This window comes from Macaca mulatta, chromosome 11 (assembly GCF_049350105.2).
Source record: "Macaca mulatta isolate MMU2019108-1 chromosome 11, T2T-MMU8v2.0, whole genome shotgun sequence".
In the NCBI taxonomy this organism is placed as follows: domain Eukaryota; kingdom Metazoa; phylum Chordata; class Mammalia; order Primates; family Cercopithecidae; genus Macaca; species Macaca mulatta.
Window position 1 is genome coordinate 137,825,245 of NC_133416.1, and position 20,844 is coordinate 137,846,088.

Here is a 20,844-nt window from a genome sequence, read left to right on the forward strand (position 1 = left end):
ATGTGAAACCTCAACAAGGCCAACTCGCAGAAGCAGAGATCAGAACAGTGGTTACCAGGGGCTGGGCCCAGGGCTGTTGGTTGAAGGGCACAAGATGAATACGCTCTGGGGATCTGCACAGAAACGTGAATGCAGCAAAAATGCTGGATTGTAGGCCAGGGCAGCGGCTCACACCTGTCATCCCAGCACTTTGGGAGGCCAAGGCAGGTGGATCACCTGAGGTCAGGTCACCATCCTGGCCAACATGGTGAAACCCTGTCTCTACTGAAAATACAAAACTTAGCCGGGCGTGGTGGCGGGTGCCTGTAATTCCAGCTACTTGGGAGGCTGAGGCAGGAGAATCGCTTGAACCTGGGAGCGGAGGTAGTGAGCTGAGATCACACCACTGCTCTCCAGCCCGGGCAACAGAGTGAGACTCCATTGCAAAAAAAAAAAAAAAATGCTGGATGATAGACTTGAAGTTTGCCAAGGAGGCAGATCTTAAGGGTTTTCACCATGAAAAGAAAAGGTAACCACGTGAGGACGTGGATAGGAGGTGGTATGTTAATTAGCCTGGCTGTGGTGATTATTTTGCAACTGATTTATGTTACACAGGATCAAGCTGTACACCTTAAATATATATGATTTCTAATTATCCACTATACCTCAAAGTTGGAAAAAATGTACAAAAATAAGTAAACACAGAGGGGGAAAATGTACAAAAATAAGTAAACCCAGAGAGTGAGGGAAGAAAGAATAAAACAAGAGGAGACCCTCAGCAGAGGCCTGGAAGAGGGACCTGTGCTGTCTGCAGGGCGGAGTGTCCTGGTGGGATCGGGGTGTGTGGAGCAGCTCTCTGGAGGCGCTGGTGTCCGCCACCATAAGTGACATGCACTGTGAGGAGAATGCCAGGGCAATGCCAGGGGAGACGGGCATGGGCCATGCCGGGGGACCCCTGGTGGGCGAGGAAAGAGTGATTAAATGAGCTGGGTTCATTAGGAGGGTGCATCTTCCAGATGGTTATTGAACAGAAGCCATGGCACACACCTTCTTCTCTGCCAAGTGGCCCCTGGTTTAGTACAGGCATCGTACCGCTTTGGTTTTTTGGTTTTCCTCAGTGTGCATTTTCTGCCGTGGTTAATCAGATTCCTTTTTCCATGCTGGCCAATCCCCGTTCCCACCTCCCTGACCCGGGAGCTTTGCAGTGGGTTCCACATTCACGTGCTGTGAGCCTCGGGCTCACCGGGCAGGCCTGCGACTGCTGTCTTCAGAAGGGCCAGCTTGCAAGGTGGGTCCCTGGCCGGTGTCTGGAACTCAGCTTCTGAAATGTCCTCTACACCAGAAGGAAACATCCCCTGAGTGATAAAGGCAGGCCCGGCTTGTGCACACCACACAGCTCACAGTGAACACCTGCTTTCCTTCTGGGAGTCTGGAGCTTCAGTGGGCACGGTGCCCGCACAAGCAGCCCCCAGGAAAAGCTCTGGGCCCGAGTCTCAGTGGGTTTCCCAGAGCAGAAGCCGTGCGTTTCTTGTGGCATGGAGCGGCGCTCTGTGTCCCTTTGCGGGAGGGAGGGAGAGAGAGAGCGTGGAGACACGTGCATTCTGTTTTCCCCTGGGAAGAACTGAAACTGTCTTGTTTTCCTCCACCCTTCAGGTTTCACAGCTCAAATGTGGTTTCTTGGCAGCCGCCTTCCAGGACCATCTAGAAGAGCCCAAATCACCGTCCACCTTGTCACCTGGTCTGTATGTGGCGTCTGGTTCAGGGGCTCCCTATGTATCATCTGCCCACCAGCAGGAGCTCCGCCAGGGGCCCTGTCTGTCTTTCAATGTCACAACCTGGGCAGGGCATGCAGCCCGCGTGTCGTGAGTGCCTGGAGATGAGCGACAGAGCGCTCAGATCCTGGTCCCTGCCCACTGGCCTTCCACAGCCATGGCCGCTTACCCCAGCCCGTATTCTCTCTGATGCATGGACCAAAAGTGAAGGGTGTGGGAAGGTGCGGGATGCGCGGAGAGGCAGGAGAACGTTTTTTAACAAGACCCAAGTGGCATCTCCTTATTTTAATGATAAAAAGCACCCAAGGTACTTATATATTCTGATAAGAACCAGGGGAAATGTGCAAATTATCTTTTTTACGGAATTCCAAAGTGAGGTTCAGATGCTCATCTCCCCTAATTGTTTTTAAGCCAACTTCTTAAACAGGTGGGCAGACCTGGCCATGAAACCTGTCTAACCTCTGCATCCCACTTAACCTTCAGCCGGGACATGGCACCTCCACCGAGCTCTGATTAAAGGACACCTGTGATTGTTCTGCCTGCGACCAAGACTAACCCCCCCAGCACGTCCACAGGGGGCTTCTCCCCACCCGGCCTCTAAGCAGGACTGCGCTGGGTGAGGGCTCATGTTCACCACTGCCTTTGCTGGAACAGAGGTGCCAAGCACATCCCACCATCACCAACAGGTTACTGAGATGAGAAGGAAGGGAAACAACCAATGCAGAGAAACGAGCTTCGCAGAGCGCTGGAGTACCCCGCCAAGAAGCCCGCGTGGAGTTATCACCAGTGTAGTCTCTGCAGCCAGACTCCTGGGTTCACATCCCAGACTGAGCCTTCATCAGCAGCTGTGTGACCCACGCTAGTGCCTTGGTTTTTCTCGCCTGTAAGATGGGCCCATTTTACAGGTGAAAAACTGTGTGGGTCACACGTTCGTGGATGCCCGTGAGGTGCTGGGTGTACCGTGTGCCCCGTGGCTGCGAGCAGCCCTGTTCTTATCCTTCCTACTGTGGTGGTGGGTCCCTGTACCCTCTGCCAGGTGTCACCAAACCGACTTCACCTGCACACACCCTTGCAGGCCCGGCCAACGGCCATTCTCTCCCCACCACAGCAAGGCGGATGGTCCAGGTGCTTACCTTTGCCGAGGGAGGTGGCTAGGCCATTCACGAACTGCGGAAAAGGCTTGCCGGGGGCCGTGGAGACGTCCAGGGGGGCCACCGTGCTGCCACCCAGCAGGTCAATCTTCCCAGCGTGCTGCCGGAACTTCTCCAGGTCCCGGGACAGCAGGTTGAACTGCTCACTTTGAGTCCGGCATTTCTCTTCCAGCTCTCGAACCTTGGACTGCACGGCAGAAGCAGGACAGGGGGTCAGCGGTGGCATTTGGTGGTGGAAATGTGTCTGAGCCTGTTCACATGTGTTGTATGTGTGCACATATGCATGTGTGTGCACGTGTGTGTACACACACACGTGTTGTGTCTGTGAAAATGCATGCGTGGTAAGAGTGTGTGCACGTGTCTGTGTGTGCCGTGTGCAGCAGGGGCTGCCTCCCACCTCCACGGGAGAGCAGTGCCTGATAAACCCAGCTTCTCGTGCCACCTGGCTACTGGCCAATGTGAGAAACCACAGGTGCCAAGAAATTCTGCAAACACTCAGCTCCCAGCCAACCGTAGATTGTTCTGGGCTGTGCGTGCAGCCCGGGCACTTTGCAGTTGGCAGGCTTTGCTAGAGCTGTTTGGAACTTGGAGTATGAGGCTGTGATGCGGCCCAGACTCAGGGGAGCAGCTCAGGTGCTGTCCCACGGATGCAAGGATGCAATTCTCATCCAGGGTGCCTGCCCCTTTGGACTGCAGAACGCTTAAGAACGCCACTTTGAGCAATAAGGAATGTATCTGCTACAGTCAGTTAGCAACATTGCTGCATTTGCAGACAACACGAAGACACCTCGGGAGCCCTGGGGAAGCCAAGCGTCTCCCCTGGGGACACATACAGGAAAGGGGTAGTCCAGCAAAGCTCCTTCCTCGGGGCAGGACAGACCTGGGCTGTGTCTAATCTCGGGACATCTCTGACCCTTGTGGGCTTCCTCCCAGGTCAGGGGTACATGGGCAAAGCCCCGCTCCCTGCTCCCCTGGGACTCGAGCTGTGTGTGAGACACGGTCTCCTGAGATGGGTTTCTGGCCCCCATCACAGAAGGTGCAGGACAGAGGGGTCTACAGAGGACCCACCCTTCCTTTCTCCACCGCGCTGACCGCCCCCCGGCACTACGGTAGCTCCTGGGCTGTTTGTTTCTTGTCGGTGTCCACGACGACACTCAGCCCTGAGCCTCTGCCTTCTGGCTCGTGGATACACCTTCGACACTCTGCATGGACTCAGCATCGTGCTCAGAGAGCGTTTGCTGAATCAGTGAAAATGGCGAACCCTGAGCTGTGGGTACCATGCTCCTTGTGGGGACGGCTTGTCGGGTCTGCATACAAGGCCGCTTTCTTGCCACTCCTTACTTTAGGACGGCTGGGAAAATCCGTTGTGGGATTATTAATGTCATCTCTGGGGCTGACGACAGACACTGGTGTTTCCCCAGTGAAATGTCAGCCGCATGAGGGCAGGGCTCTGTCGGCCTGTTTCCTGCTGCGTCCCGGACCTGAGCAAAGGGCTCAGCGACAGTCCCCACCTCCCCCTCCTCCGCCCCTCCTCTTCATCCATCCTCTCCCCCACTGTCCCTCCACAAGCAGCAGGCTTCTCAGCTCCTTAGTCCAGAATGAAGCACTATTTATGGCTGAGATCATGGATTTCTAAAATAAACCTAACAAATCCAAAGCCTATAATTAATTTCTTTGATTCATTCAAAGAAATCAGCACTATTGTTCTTTAAGAAGCTGAATGGGCTTGGCCAAGCCGGCTGTGTCTACTGAGGAAGGCGTAGAGCTAAAAACCCAGGGGCTCCCGGGCATGACATGGAAAGCATCAAAGGGAATCCAAGCCCGGGGACAGCTCCTACCCCAAATGCGGGGTCTGCAGGTGGGATGATGACTCAGCTTCCGGGGGCTTGCAGGCACTCTGGTTCTGCTGGATCAGCCCTTAAGACAGAGTGACAGGCCCTGCAGGGCAGCCAGGGTCTAGGCCAGGGAACAGCTGTCACTGCCTGCTGCAGGCAAGGCCTGACCCCAGAGGGCCCTGAGCTCAACTGTGTGAGCCAACAAGCCCCCAGGCACCCACGGGGCACTTGCGGAGCCTTCCTGGGGTGTGGAGGAACAGGAGACGTTTAATAGTCATGCATTCATTCTAACGTGCGACAGAGAACGTGTAACTGGCACATCCATTCCCTGACATCGTATCTATGAAAATGACCTAACTAAAATAGGCCGGGCATGGTGGCTTATGCCTGTAATCCCAGACTTTGGGAGGCCGAGGCAGGCGAATCACCTGAGCTCAAGAGTTTGAGACCAGCCTGGCCAACATGGTGAAACTCAGTCTCTACTAAAAATACAAAATTAGCCGGGCAGGGTGACACATGCCTGTAGTCCCAGCTACTTGGGAGGCTGAGGCAGGAAAATCGCTTGAACCCGGGAGGCAGAGGTTGTAGTGAGCCGAGATGGAGCCACTGCACTCCAGTCTGGGCAACAAGAGTGAGACTCTGTCTCAAAAAAAAAAAAAATAAGTGAATAGATTTTTCCTATTACAATCTTGAAATGATAAAATTATAGCAATAAAGAACAGATCAGCGGTTGTCAGGGTTTCGGGTTAGGGGAGGGTGTGACTAGGGAGGGTGTCGTGAGGGAGTTTCTCTGGGTGACAGCAGCGTCTGTACACCTGACGGTGGTGGTGGTAACAAGAATCTGTACATACCACCAAATGCCATACAGCTGTATACGGGGGGGAAAAAAAGAGGATATAAACACTGGAGAAAGCAAATAAATTCCCCAGCACACCACAGTGCTGCTCCCACGCCAGCTTCCCGGCTTTGAGAGCACAACACTCTGGCTACAGAGACGCCACCGCCGGGAAGCCGGAAGAGGGGCCACGGGAACTCTCTCTGCGTCTTTGTAAATTCCCGTGAACCTAAAATTACTTCAAAATAAAGTTTTCAGAAGTGAAGGGATTTTAAACAACAGGAACTAAGAATACAGGCGGCATGCAGAGACGGTGAAAATAATGAAAGGTACCACGTGAACAGCCAACCTTTGGGGACGTTACACCCCATCGAGGGGGTTAAGGGCGGCTGAGGTCGCAGGGGCCTAAAGCGAGTTCTGCACCTGATGCACACCTACGCGGTGGCCGGCGGGCTGCGGGCTGCCTGCTTTGGTTGCAGGAGGGCGGGTCTGGTGCAACACAGAGGGAAGAGGGCAGGCTGTCTGCTCTCACATGGTTCCATAGGACTCCCAGAAATGACGGGGGCTGGGGGGCCAAGGATGAGGGTGAGCCAAGCAGCAGCTGCAGGCTCTCTGTGGTTTGGTCCCCAGGGCCTGGCAGGGCCACTCCCACGCCTGTGTCCTGTGTGGGCCACAGTGGCACTTCCCAAGGTCAGACCCTTGGCCTGGCCCATCAGTCCATCCTCAACCCCTAGTTCAGGACTTGGCACAGGGTGGGCATTTAACAGATACTCGATGGATCACAATAAGCTGTGGGTAAATGGATCCATGCACAGGAAGTGTGGAGCGCCCTCAAGTTAGAGATGAACCAGGTCACCTCTGTCCAAGGGAGACAGGAAACAGGTGGAGGAGAAGCCACCAGGTGGCTCATCAAGGAACCCCAAGACCTCTGCACAGCGGCCGGTGGGGTTCAAGGAGGGCCGCCACCAGCCTACCGAGGGGCCTGCGTCTTCTGTGCACAGAACGGGGCCTGGAGCGCAGACTCACAGGATACCTACAGCTGAGGGTTCCCCGTGGGAGAGGGAACCTGGCCCTGATGAACACCCAGGCCTGCGATGGCACAGTGCGTGACCACGGGTGAGGAGAGGCCACACCACCCAGGTCCGCACGAGTGCCTGAACCCCAGAGCCACAGCCTCAGAGACCCCTGCAGGGCCGGACACGCCTTCCCTCTGCGGCCGAGGCTTGGGGTGACTGGACAATGAGCTGAGGGAGGAGGGGCGGGAAAGGGCTCAGGCCTGAGCATCCCCCAGCTCGGGGCAGTGGGGTGAAAGGCCAGGCAGGAAGCCCCGGGGCCAGAGTGCCTGTGAGCAGCCAGGGCAGCGCCCGGCAGAGGTTAGTCCCATCCTCTGTGAAACAGCCATGATGACAGAGCCTGTTTCTAGGATGAGCGTGAGGGCAGAGTGCGTCAACGCGGGCTTAGTGCTCCGAAAAGGGCAGCAGATGGAATGCTGGGCACACGGAACTGCCGTTGGCAGCGGCGGCGGCGCTCGCAGGAGCAGCTGCAATCACGGTGGCAGTGTTGGTATTGATTAGCCGTACCAGTATCAGTGGTACTGGTATTTTTATTTCCTGCAGTAGTAGCAGCCTTGCTTTGGTATGAAGGAGTGTTAGCAGCAGTGGTAGCAACAGTAGTGTTTTTTGTAGGAATCGCATGGGTGTGAGCAGTGGTGTAGTAACAGTGATGCTGGTATTAGTATTCATAGCAGCACAGCACCAGCAGCAGCGGCAGCAGCATTGGTATTATTCGTACTAGTCGCAGCAGTATCATTATTACGACCTGCAAGTGTACTGGTGTTATCCTTCACAGTAACAGTTTGGTGTTAGTATTAGCAGCAGCAGCAGATGCAGTATTAGCAGCAGCAACAGCAGGGATACTGGTATTCTCAGCAGAGTAGCAGCCAGCCACTGTCCTTGCTTCCCCTACAGGTTCCCCAGGGCCTGGCACCAGGGACATCCACCGCGTTCTGAGGGGTGTTGGGAGCAGGAGGCCCACGGGCAGCAGTGACGGGGGAGACCCAGCCTGCCTGACCCCCTCCCACAGTCCCCTCGCCCACCTGGGTTCACTGCACAGGAGATTCCATGCCCTCCTGTGACACAAAGTCACTCCATTCTTGAAGTCCGAGAAACGCCCCCAGGCTCCCAGCTGCCGCCTCCTCCCGGATGGTGTTTCTCCTCCAAGGGGTCAGCAGATAGGGCCAGTGGTTCCCCATTCACAAGGGACCCATCCCCAGGACCCAGACACCTCCCACCAGGCTCCACCTATGACACTGGGGGTCACATTTCAAAGGGGCCGGTGCCTCGCTCGTGTGCAGCCCACCAAAGGCAAAGCTAAAGCTTCCGGTTTCCCAGGATCAGCAGGGCGCCATCCCCTCCACATCTCCTGTTGAAATGTGACCTCCAGTGTTGGATGCGGGGCCCGGCAGGAGGTGTCTGGGTTCTGGGGTTGGATCCCTCATGAACAGCTTGGCGCCGTCCTTGCCATAATGAGCAGGCTAAGTTCACACAAGGTCTGGGTGTTGAAAAGAGCCTGGCACCTCCCATACCCTCCTGCTCTCAGCACACGACACGCCTGCTCCCTCTTCGCCTTCTGCCATGATTGTAAGCTTCCCAAGGCCTCCTCAGAAGCCAGCACGCCGTCTGTACAGCCTGCAGGACCATCAGCCAGTGACTCCTTCATAAACTACCTTCACAAATGGCCCAGCCTCAGGCATTCCTTTAGAGCAAGAACAGCCTGACACACCCAGGGAATTTTCAATTTACCAGAAAAGCTCACATTTTAAACACTGGTGAGCATTTAAAGGCTCATCAGCAGCCTGGGCTGACAGGCATGTCTAGAGATGGCTGCAGGCTGTGGCTGCTGGCCGTGGTGCTGCTCTGCACGACAGCATGGTGGCACTCCCGCATCAGCAGGTTGGGTGTGTGGGGGACCAGGTTGGATCAAATGTCTCCTGGCCCTGTAGATGCCCCAGTTGTACCCACATAAGCCTCCGACCCACAGGACGATCCCTCACTTGCTCCTGGGCCTGGGGGACTCTGGAACCTAGAATTTGCAACCCTCGGTGCCTACATCCACCTGGGCATTGAGCACGTACTTACAGACATGCTGCGCAATGCGTTGCCATAATTGAGAATCCCCCCCCAGGGTTGGCCAGTGCAGACACCAGGAAGGCTGCGCTGCCACAAGCCTGGAGACTGCTGCTCCAAGGATGCCTGCCTGACTGCGTCTCCACCGAGGCCCCAGGCACGCTACTCGGCATGACCAGTATCAGGAAAAATAAACAGTAGAATTATTGGCTTTTTCCTAAGCATAAGGGATGGGAGGAACGGGCATTCGTTGGTTAAAGTGAAGCTATGTCACCCAGCTCACACATCTTAGCACTGCCCCACCTTTGAACGAGCAGGGCGTAGACTAGTGAGGCCCTGCTCCTGCGGTCTCAGGGATGGTGCTCAGAGCTGGGTCTCCAGCCAGTCCTGTGTGCGGACACTGATTTGAGGAGTCTGGTTGCCCTCGCCCCTGTCCAGCTGACATGCTTTCCCCGAATGAGCGCCGTGGGGCCAACGTGCAAGCATCCTCCTCGTAGTGCAGAGCGCTGGCACCACGTGGAGCTCACAGGCCAGGCATGGAATGTACCCTCTCGTGCCTGCTTGTCCATAAGCACGTGCTCAGTAAATGCTTGTCTGATGGGAGAATCTGCTGTGAGACTCGCTTTCCTTGTAACCTACACTGAAGGTGTGGAACAGGGGCACAGCCTCCCCCACCTCAAATTCCTACCAAGGAGAACCTAAGAGTCGTGCCCGTCCACACCCAGCTTGTTTGCACCTTTCCTTTCAGCTCCTCGCCTGAGCACAACTCCCTGGCTTCTTGGCAGCAGCCGAAGGCTCTCATGACTGCCAGGGGGGGTCCCTGCTGGGGCTAAGAGCTTCCAATTGCCTGTGGGGAGGAATTGCCAGCAGAAGCCACTTCCAAAGCGTGCTGAGAGAAAAGAGCAACCCGTGGTCCTACCCCAGGCAGGCACATTTACACCTCAATGTTTATTTCCGGATACAGAGTGCTGTCCTATCTGGGTTTGGGACTGGGTGTGGGTGTCACCCTGGCTGCAGGGATGCAGGGACACACCCAGCCACATGGTGCTGGCTCCTCCCCATCCCGAGGCCACCTACAGGCGCTAGGGCCTGCAGGGCACTGCTCAGAAGCAACTGAGTCCAGACCAGGCAGGAACAGATGGCACAGTCATCAGGCAAATCAACCATAATTGGAACAAACAGCAGAGGCTTGCAAATGTGGATGTGGCTATTTCTAAAGACAAGGGGGAAGCATCCAAAGACACCCCCGCAGCTCTCCCGGCTCCTGGCTCAGTGCCCTCCTCTGGCTTCCCGGCCTCTGTGAAGAGGGGTGATAAGCAGGCACTGTGCTGGCGGCTGGCATCCAAACGGGGTGGTTCTGAGAGCAAGGGGCCCGATGCATAATCACTCCAGAATCACAGGCAGAACCCAGGGACGGTCCAGGCTCACTGGGTCGTTTGACTTAGTGTCAGAGGCATTCAAACCACAGCGACTCCATCTTGAATAGGGGCTGGGAGAGATGAGGCTGAGACCTACTGGGCTGCAATCCCAGATGGTGAAGGTGTTCTGAGTCACAGGATGAGAGAGGAGGTCAGCACAAGATACAGGTCACAAAGACCCTGCTAATAAAACAGGATGCAGTAAAGGAGCCACCAAGACCCACCAAAACCAAGATGGCAATGAGAGTGACCTCTGGTCATCCTCACAGCACATTATGCACTCATTACAATGCGTTGGCTGCTAAAAGACACTCCCCCCAGCGCCATGACAGCTTACAGATGCCATGGCAACATCAGGAAGTTACCCCACATGGTCTGAAAAGAGTGGAGCCCTCAGTTCTGGGAACTGTCCACCCCTTCCCCCCCACAAAAACTCCTGAACCATCTACGCCTTGTCCAGCACATAATCAAGAAATAACCACGAATAGCCCACACTGCTGCTCTGCCTACGGAGTGGCCATCCGTTCGTTTCTTTACTTCTCTCACACACTGGCTTTCCCTTTCCTCTACGGACTCACCCAAATTCTTTCTTGTGCAAGCTCCAAGAACCCTCTCCCGGGGTCTGGATGGAGGCTGCTTTCCAGTAACATCAGGAACAATCTGGAAACAAATTGTCCCCTGTGCTGTCTTTATGTGATTTCATTGCTCACTGGCTGAATACCCACTATGTGCCAGGCCCTATGTGATTTCATTGCTCACTGGCTGAATACCCACTATGTGCCAGGCCTTATGTGATTTCATTGTTCACTGGCTGAATACCTACTATGTGCCAGGCCCTCTGTGAGTTCATTGTTCACTGGCTGAATACCCACTATGTGCCAGGCCCTATGTGATTTCATTGTTCACTGGCTGAATACCTACTATGTGCCAGGCCCTATGTGATTTCATTGCTCACTGACTGAATACCCACTATGTGCCAGGCCCTATGTGAGTTCATTGCTCACTGGCTGAATACCTACTATGTGCCAGGCCCTCTGTGAGTTCATTGTTCACTGGCTGAATACCCACTATGTGGCAGGCCCTATGTGATTTCATTGTTCACTGGCTGAATACCTACTATGTGCCAGGCCCTATGTGATTTCATTGATCGGCTGAATACCTACTATGTGCCAGGCCCTAGTGAGTTCACTGATCATCGGCTGAATACCTACTACATGCCAGGCCCTATGTGATTTCATTGATCGGTTGAATACCTACTATGTGCCAGGCCCTATGTGATTTCATTGTTCACTGGCTGAATACCTACTATGTGCCAGGCCCTAGTGAGTTCACTGATCATCGGCTGAATACCTACTACGTGCCAGGCCCTATGTGATTTCATTGATCAGTTGAATACCTACTATGTGCCAGGCCCTATGTGATTTCATTGTTCACTGGCTGAATACCTACTACGTGCCAGGCCCTATGTGATTTCATTGTTCACTGGTTGAATACCTACTATGTGCCAGGCCCTATGTGATTTCATTGTTCACTGGCTGAATACCTACTATGTGCCAGGCCCTATGTGATTTCATTGATTGGCTGAATACCTACTATGTGCCAGGCCCTATGTGATTTCATTGTTCACTGGCTGAATACCTACTACGTGCCAGGCCCTATGTGATTTCATTGTTCACTGGCTGAATACCTACTATGTGCCAGGCCCTACGTGATTTCATTGATCGGCTGAATACCTACTATGTGCCAGGCCCTATGTGATTTCATTGTTCACTGGCTGAATACCTACTATGTGCCAGGCCCTGCCTGGGGGAGTCATGCATTGCTGGTGACTCAGAGAGACCTACCGGGTAAGTCGGTGTTAGGCCATTGCACCAGGGCAGAAGACGAGGCCAAGAGGAACTCGCGGTCACACCCCCAGCGGGCAGCAGGACCTACGCAGGCCTCTCCGGCTGCCGTCTCTGAGTCTGTCTGCCCAGGGCCCACCTGAGCCCAAGCCTGCACCCTCACTCACCCACACATCCCCCCAACACACTCACTGGCCCAGGGGTCACCCAGCCTCTGAACAAGAGCCAGGCAGGGCTGGTTCCCTGCAGGCCGAGCAGGTCGAGCAGGCCCAGCACCTGGGACCACAGCCCTTTACCTTCAGGGGCCCACAGACATGGTTCCACCTTAGTTTCCTTTAAAATCGGAAAAGAAGTGAAAAAGGGTGGTAAATACATAATGCATCCAACCATCCATCTTTATTCCACCCTAGATGCAAAATACAACTGTGAGGATTATTTTATGGAGGAAGGGATGACCCCTAAAGGCAAAGGCCCACAGCCCACAATCGTCCACTGTGGGCCTGAGGCCAGACCCCTGTGGGGAGGTGGACCCCAGCCTGCTCGGGAAGCAAGCACGCTGGCCACCCTGGAAGTCTCCCAGGGAGGAAAGAGGGCTGCTCAGGAAAAGTAGCCGGGCTCCTCTGAGGCCAAGACGAACCAGGACTGACGTCATCTGCGGTTCGATGCCTCACTCCAGGAGGAGATACCCAAGGCACTGTGGAGAGGAGAGGGACTCCCACGAGGGTGCCCTGAAGAATCACCACAGAGCTGCCGACATGCACATGTCAGGCCTCTGAGCCCAAGCCAAGCCATCGCATCCCCTGGGACTTGCACGTGTATATATACATGCCCAGATGGCCTGAAGTAACTGAAGAATCACAAAAGAAGTGAAAATGGCCGGTCCTTGCCTTAAGTGATGACATTACCTTGTGAAAGTCCTTTTCCTGGCTCATCCTGGCTCAAAAAGCTCCCCCACTGAGCACCTTGTGACCCCCACTCCTGCCCGCCAGAGAACAACCCCCTTTGACTGTAATTTTCCTTTACCTACCCAAATCCTATAAAATAGCCCCACCCTTATCTCCCTTTGCTGACTCTTTTTTCGGACTCGGCCCACCTGCACCCAGGTGACTAAAAGCTTTATTGTTCACACAAAGCCTGTTTGGTGGTCTCTTCACACGGACACGCATGACAGCACACGCCAAACACACAGCACTGGCGCCGGCTCCTCACAATGTTCCCCTGACCAGGAAGCCCAGATCCCCACCTGTCAGCCCAGCCACATGGTGACAAGCATGCCAGCCCCTAGACTTTCCTCAAAGCACCTGAGAGGGTGTTACCAGGCTGACTTCCTGCCTTCAGGGCCTGGCCCTGGCACTTGGGAGCTGTGTGTCCTCGGGTAAGTGGCTCATTGTCTCTGTGCCCCATTGCCTAATCAGCAAAATGAGGTGACAGAGAACCTCAGGCAGCGGTTTCAGGGGTTAAATATGACTGTACCTCTCAACGGCCTGGGGTAAAGCAACTTCCTGCATTCCTACCCCCTGCTACTGCTGAACACCCAGGGAAAAAAATCAGCGGGTGAAGGCGGCACGGCTGCTGCTCCCTCAGTCTGGAGCTGCCAGCACTGACTTACGATTCAGCCTACAGGCAGGACCAGGGCCGCCGTCCCCTCTGCCCCCACCCAGCATCCACAGGGAGGTCAGAGTCGAGCTGATGGGAGGCTGTGCTGTACAGAAGCCCATTGAAGGCCTGGATTCCGGAGCCAGACTCCTGGGGCTTGAATGGGATTCTGCTCATGACTGTCTGAGACCCTCGGGTGGGTCATTCATTAACCTGCCTGTGCCTTGGTTTCCCCCAGACATGAAGAAGATCAAGCAAAATGGGCATTATCTTGTAGATGTCTCAATGTGTCTCCAACACACTCTCAGGACAGGGCCCAGCACAGGGCACCTGTTCGAGGTGGTGGTGCTGCTCTCAGTGTTTTCTTTTGCTTCTCTGTTTTGATTGGACTCTAAGTGCCAAAGAAATTACTTAACTCCTAGTAGCTGGAATCTCCCTGCTCTCAGGTTCTTAGGTTTACAAAAAGAGCTGTCTCGACAGGCAAGTTCCTAAAAACCTGTTCTATGTTTAAATCCTGATGCACATCTTTGCTAAACCCCAAAACCAGCCCAGGGTACTCCTTGGGCCTCAGGACTTCACGCAGCGCGACCAAGAAAAAAGACACTTCCCCACTGCCACCAAAACCTCCTGGCCATTCATTCTTTAGAGAACAAGGCCTAGAAGTGTCCCTGGCACTGGAGTTGTGTCTATGGGTACCATGAAAGGAAAATAAATCTCAGGACCCCATAATCATGAAGCCAAAGGGAAGCATCAAGCTGGGAACTGTGTCAGCAAACCTGCCTTTCATTTTATTTCTAAATAAGATAGCTGCAAAGATTAAAAAGCTACAAAGCTCCCTCACAATTTGCATACAAAGAGATCCCTTGTGGGCCTCCAGATCTTTACCCTAAAACAGTTCTGTTGAATTTCACCCAGGCAATGTAAATTGATCATTTATCTCCACAGGGGTGGGACAAAAGAACTCAGCTCCTAACCCTCTGCTCACCCGAGACAAATGTGTATCTGGCTGTTTCTTCTGCCCCATTATTTATGCAAAAATGCAGACTCACTGAGCCAGACTAAGGCATAAATGATTATTCCTCTGCCTCCTTCTCACATGGAAATTGTGTATTCAGTGAAGGCCTCATCAGAGACTCAAAAGAATGCAACCCGTTGTCTCTTCTCTACCTATTGAAACCACCATTGCAAAGTTATAAGTGAGACAGTGAAAGAGATCTGACCTAACTCCCTCCTGCTTCTAACCTCCAAGCTGTCCTTGTTCACTCCTGGGTGTAGAATGAACTCTGTGAGGAGCTTAGTGTCTAGTTTAGCTTTGAAACAAAGAAGATAACAGCCCTTTCCCAAAACAAGCCTCCTTCCCTGCCTGGAAATAAGATTGCCTTCGCAGGACTAACAAATTGGCCACAAGACTATAAACTATTGTTTAAGAGTCATGCAGCTAGAGGCCCGCAAGATTCTGACCCTCCCCAGATTGCTCCTGGAGACAACCTCACTATTGTAAAACCTAAGATCAGGTCTTGAGATATTTTGCAGCCCTGCCCTCTATGGATCTGGTCTGATCATCTGGTCTTGTGGCCCCCACCCAGGAAATGACTCAGTGCAAGAGGACAGCTTCGACTCCCTGTGATTTCACCTCCAACCCAACCAATCAGCACGCTCAACTCCCTGCCCCCTCGCCACCAAATTATCCTTAAAACCTCCAGTCTCCAGATTTTCAGGAAGACTGATTGAGTAGTCATAAAACTCTGGTTTCCCACATGGCCAGCTCTGTATGAATTACTCTTTCTCTATTGCAATACCCGTGTTGATAAATTGGCTGTATCTAGGCAACGGGCAAGGTGAACCCACTAGGCAGTTACGCTATGACCCAGAAGCCTCCACTTCAAATGGTCTCACCTTTGCCGACCAAACCAATGGACACCTTACCCATACTGATGGCTCATGTCTCTCTAAAATGTATAAAAGCAAAGCTGAGCCCAGACGACCTTGGCCACATGTCATCGAGACCTCCTGAGGCTGGGTCACAGGTGCGTCCTGAACCGATTGGAACTCATCTCAGACGCCTTTGGGTCACCGTGTGCTCAGGGGTTTTATGTAACGTGTTCTGGAGTGTATCTTATCTAGGCGCTCTCTGTTGTATCTGGCTGAGCGTGGAAGCAGGTTGCTCTGCCCAGTGGAATGTTCTGTCTACAGAAAGTCACCAACATGCCCCATTCTCCAAGGACACAAACACCTAGACGTGAAACCCCCACTGCACACCACAGGTGGTTCTTTGATGGGTGAGTGGGCAGGACTTGACAGCCATGGTTTCTCAGTCAACAGCTGCAGTGTTGGGATCAGGTTCCCAAGGTGGACCCTGCAAAGGCCAAGGCTTCTCAGGGAACGCACTGCTGAAATTGCTCTCTGCCTCCCAGTAGCCGGCCTCACAGACTCCCTCAACAATGCTTCTCAGACCTCGGCGGCATGAGAAACATCTGGAAGGGTGATTACAGTCAACCTTGGGGCCCCTCCCTGAGGAGTTCAGATTCAGCAGGTGCGAGGCCGGGCCTGAGAAGCTGCTTTGCTCACGAGCTCCTGGGTGCTGCTGCTGCCCCAGGGAACCCACTTAGAGAACCACTTGTCCAGCAGTGGGAAAGGCCATTCCTTCCACGAACTCACCATCCAACTCAGAGGTGTGGAAAACTTTCAAAGGCCTGTCCGGCGGGGGGGCAACCTAGCCTCTCCTCCACCCCAAGGGGAATAGCAAGGGGGTGGTCTGTGACAGAGAGGAGCACAGGCAGCCTCCCTGGCCCGTGGGAAGGAGCTTGCTGGCCGCACAACGCAGAGGCAGAACGGGAGGGTGTGATGCTCAGGTGTGCAGCGTGAATTCTGATGACCAGTAACTGAATTAACAGAATTCAGGGTTATCCGCTAGGCTCTCTCAACAACTCTGGCCCAAGGGTAGAATCAACCCACAATTTCTCTCCCCTGTGGTCATCTGAACCCCAGGACTGCTGTGCCAGCCTGAGAGTCACAGCCTTGGCGGGACGGGAAGAGCCATGTGTCTGGGCCTGCGCGTCACCTCGGCGAGCAACGCGTTGCATTTGACGCCCGGATGAGGGGGAGGCCCTGCTCGTGGAGCTCCTTGAAGCAGCTCCTTGGCTCCCCCAGGCTGAGGAACCCCAACCACCCCCCACCTGCGTCAGAAGCTGCAGTTCAGGAAGCAGAGGCAGGTCAGAGCAGGCCCAGGACTCATGGCCGCGTCCACTCACGGGAAAAGCATCGCCAAGCACGCCGGGCGGGGAAGATGCTATTCTCTAGAATACCTGCATGCTGTCCAAGGTGTTCTGCGCGAAGAGCAAAGCAAGACAGTTACAGAAAGACGCCGTAAATAAAAGACGACACAATTCCCAGCACATCTGAATTGCCTTCTCTGTTTTTCGAACCAAAGCACGCTGCGTTGCGACCGTCACCATGTTTGAAAGCATGCACCACCAGCAGCACGGGGTGACAGGTGATGGCGGGATTGTGGAGGACCGGTCCCTCAGAGGCGGATTGGAGCCACACAGGGTCACGTCAATGGGCTCCGGGGCAACTGGGGAGAGGGAACTACCTTTTCTGCTAGGAGATGATGCAGATTAAAGTGCAGTGGATAACTCAGGCCAGGGAAAGTGAATTATTTTCCAGGGAGATAAATGGCCATTTGGAGGTCTGTTTCTGTTCTCCCAGGTTATATATTTTCCTATTTGCTATTCATCCCACTCTTTCCTCCAGATAGTTATTAACTAATGGAGGCTTTCAGAAAATCCATTTTAATATATACGATGATAATGATGAAACCTTTTCCTGTGGGAGGAATAGACTTTAAAAGGCAACATAAGAGATGCACATAAGCCTGTTTTCAGTGGCTGCTGCTCCCCCGGGGACAAGGGACAAGGTCATTCCGAAGAGGGCAGCCTCATCCAATACTGGGAAACCGTGGCCTCTCTTAAGGGAACATTACCTGGAGGAGGCCACCCCAGGGCAGATCCACTCCTATGTAAATCTCTCCTTGTGGGGTGGTAAATTACACCATCCATGACTTCAGCAGGTGGGGGCCCCAGCTCACCACAGCCCATCCACTGTGCGTGACGGATGCAGACAGCAGAGGCCTCAGGGGGACCCCACAGCCCTCCCCGTCTGCCTGGCTACTCAGTCCCAAGGAGGCTGGCACTGGACCAGGAGCCAGGGACAGGGGTGGGCACTCCCAACACGCCACTCATGCAGGTGGGACACAGTGGTCGTTTCCTTCCCAAGGCCAGTGGGAAACATCTCTGGGAGGCAGGAGAAGGTCACTCACGCAGCGTTTGCGAGGACCACACCCGGGGAAGTGCCTCGGATGGCGCTGAGGACTCTGATTCCCCAGGCCCTCCTTACTCTGATCCTACAAATGCCTCCCCAGCATGAGTGGCATACCTAAAAATGGTACCCCAGGGCAGTTCATCAGGGGCCAGGGCAGCCTCTGGAGGGGCCACCTGACTTTCTCCCTGGGGAAATCAATTCGCAAGCAAGCGAGTGAGCCATGCCCCCTTGCTTTCCGCCCAAGAGGAGCCAGCAGAGGACAGCAGACCACGTCTGAGACACACAATTCTGGGTCTGCATGTGTGGTCAAGGGAAAGCTGCTTAACCTCTCTGTGCCTCAGTTTCCCTGTAAGAACGGACATCGACCTGGCACCTGTCGTACTGGTTGCTTGTGAGGCCGACATGAGAAGATGCATGAACAGCATCTAGTAACTGGTGCACCAGGCTCACTTCATAAACATCATCTATTATTTCTAGCAGGTATCAACGCAACTCTCCCCAGTGTCCCCCACCCCCGGGCAGAAAGCAGGGGCACACTCCTTACCTCTAGCAGCCGCACTGCGCCTTCATGCTCCTTCTTAGCCTCAACCTGAGCCTTTTTTGAGGAAAAGAGAGAAAAAAGTAAATGTCCAAATGAGAAAGAAGATAATCGGACCAATGTCTGAATCACTGGGGGTGAGGGGTCATTCATTTTTATTCCTCTAATAGAGGAATTAAAATTATTCCTATTCGTTATTTATTTTAACTTTAATTGAGTTTCAGAAATACATGTGCGGGTTTGTTATACAGATAAATTGCACGTCCGAGAGGTCTGGTGCACAGATTATTTCTTCCCCCAGGTGGTAAACTGAGTAGCAGAAGTATCCCTCCAGTGCCTCTGACAGCACCTTCGTCTGCCCAGACGTCTGATGAACTGCTTTGGAAACAAAACCTAATCCTGCAGACTTGACCCCCAATCAGCTCTAGGTTCCCTGAGACCTCCCCAGGCCCTGGAGGAGGGGCTGGGGCTGGGTCCTGAGCACGCAACAGGTCTTGGCACCTGCAGCCTGTGGCAGGGCCACCCTCTTCAAAGCACTTGTGTCAAAGCCATCCGGATCCCACAGAATAAGTAACTTCACACATTTCACTACAGAAATGTCTTGGGATGGCTGCTGCCCGGGCAAAGGGCAGATTCAAACACAGCTGAAATGGAACACTGTTATTTCTTGTCCTCACAGGCCTGGAAGTCCCAGCAGCATCATGACGGTAAGGATCTGTCGCGTTTGCCTGCCTGGCTTCAATGCCCTCCTCTCCTGGGAAAAGCCTTTGGACTGGCTGGGGTCTGGCCCTCCCCTGTGCTAAGCACGGTTCTGGACCCTCAGCGACTGGTGACCTGGGTGGCATGGGGCCTACGGAGGGCAATGGGCCTCTGCCTGAGAATGCTGCAGGAGCGGGAGGCTCCTTTCTACTGGACTTTGGCTTGGGAGGAGGTGAGGCTGGAGCTGCTGTAGCCACTTTGCCACCAGGAAGGTCAGGGCTGGACTGGCCGGGGACCTCCACAGGGAAACCAAGGCTGAAGCTGATCCAGAGGAGGGCAGAGAGCAGCCCAGTCCTGGTGATATCAGGGAGGCCTTGGATTCTGCTGAGTCTGAGGCCAGTAGACTTGAGCCCTGGGTCCAGCCATATCCGAAGTCAAATTTTCAGGGATGGTACAAATACAATTTCCTGTCTGGGTTTTCTGTCACTCGAAACCAAGAGTGCTGATGAACATCATCCTCAACTGTGAAAGCAAGGGACACTTCCTGAAGTGTGGGACGCTGGAGGTCGGATTCCTGAGGCTGTGACGAGACCGAGGAGAAAAGACAAACTGGGCTCCCGTCTGCAGCACAGTCCACACTGTGCACCTCACACTGGCGCCAGCATCTCCCAAACGTTCCCCGTGGAGCAGGAAAACGGGGATTTTTAAGACGCATGATTTTCTGACACCAGAGTGCAGCTACCTCTTAAAGCATGGGGCACGAATAAAGAATCCATATGCTACTCCGCGACTTACTTTGGAATTATTGGTTTCTAGAGAAATATTTCCTCTATGCCTGGAGAATAATTAGTGATGGACGATTCAACATCATAAATAAGCAAGTGAACATTATCTTCACAGCTTCTACTTCTCACTCGCCAAATCCCGTGGGCTGAAAAGAGGGAAGAGCTGGCTTCCCCAGCCAAGGGGAAGTCTGCCATTCCCCAGGCTAAAAATGAAAAGTCATCTGAGGTTTCCATAGAGTTCATTCATGTGTGTTCCATGCTCACATCTTTCCAATGAGAGTTTCAAGAGCTGGGCAAGGGACTGGAACGCAGCACGTTAATTACACCATTCTCGAATTCAGCTCAACCGTTGAAGGCCGAAAACTGTTCCTTTCAAAGCGAAAACCAGCAAGAGCAACAATAAATAACAAAATAGAAAAAGAGACAAACAAGCAGGGAACATACAGGGATTATATAAATGATGCCACCATTGACTCAGTTGAATCAAAGATAGTTTTAAACTGGCAGGATTTAAAAAAAAAAAAAAAATTCCAGCAGGCTGTTAAAACTCAGCCAAGCTGGCAGTACAACTTCGTTTCCAGCTTCAGATGAAAACCAGTGCATTTTTGCAGGCTACTTGCAAGCTGGGCCATTTGGGCAATCAGAATAGACTGTTAAAATTGGCAGCACTGAGTTCTTACAAAATCCAAGCGACAGCTTAAGCTAGGCTCATTTAGGGGCCAACACAGGGAACGTGCGACCTTTACGGAGAGTGGTTCCTGCAGAGCAGGGAGACTGGAGCTCCTGATGCTGGAGGAAGAAGCCTGAGGACCAGGCCTGTTACCCAGAGGATCCGCTATCCGGGAGGGTGGGCAGGCCCTGCAGCAGCAGCAGCAGCAGCGTCCAGGGAGACGGCGCTCGCAGAAGGGAGGGCACATTCCCCGTGGCCGAAGTGCTGGGCATCTAGC

At 53.7% G+C, this 20,844-nt stretch overlaps 1 protein-coding gene across 8 annotated transcripts in view; it reads right to left on the bottom strand.

Moving 5' to 3' along the window:
* RIMBP2 (RIMS binding protein 2) overlaps positions 1-20,844 on the bottom strand; it is a 328,067-nt gene that overhangs the window by 57,366 nt on the left and 249,857 nt on the right. For all 8 annotated transcript variants that reach the window (XM_015109708.3, XM_015109709.3, XM_015109703.3 and 5 more), the window contains exons 6-7: positions 18,420-18,470; positions 2,885-3,089 (exon numbers count right to left, since the gene is read on the bottom strand). In XM_015109708.3, coding sequence (XP_014965194.1) covers positions 2,885-3,089; positions 18,420-18,470 — 256 coding nt within the window. The remainder of the gene's footprint in view (positions 1-2,884; positions 3,090-18,419; positions 18,471-20,844) is intronic.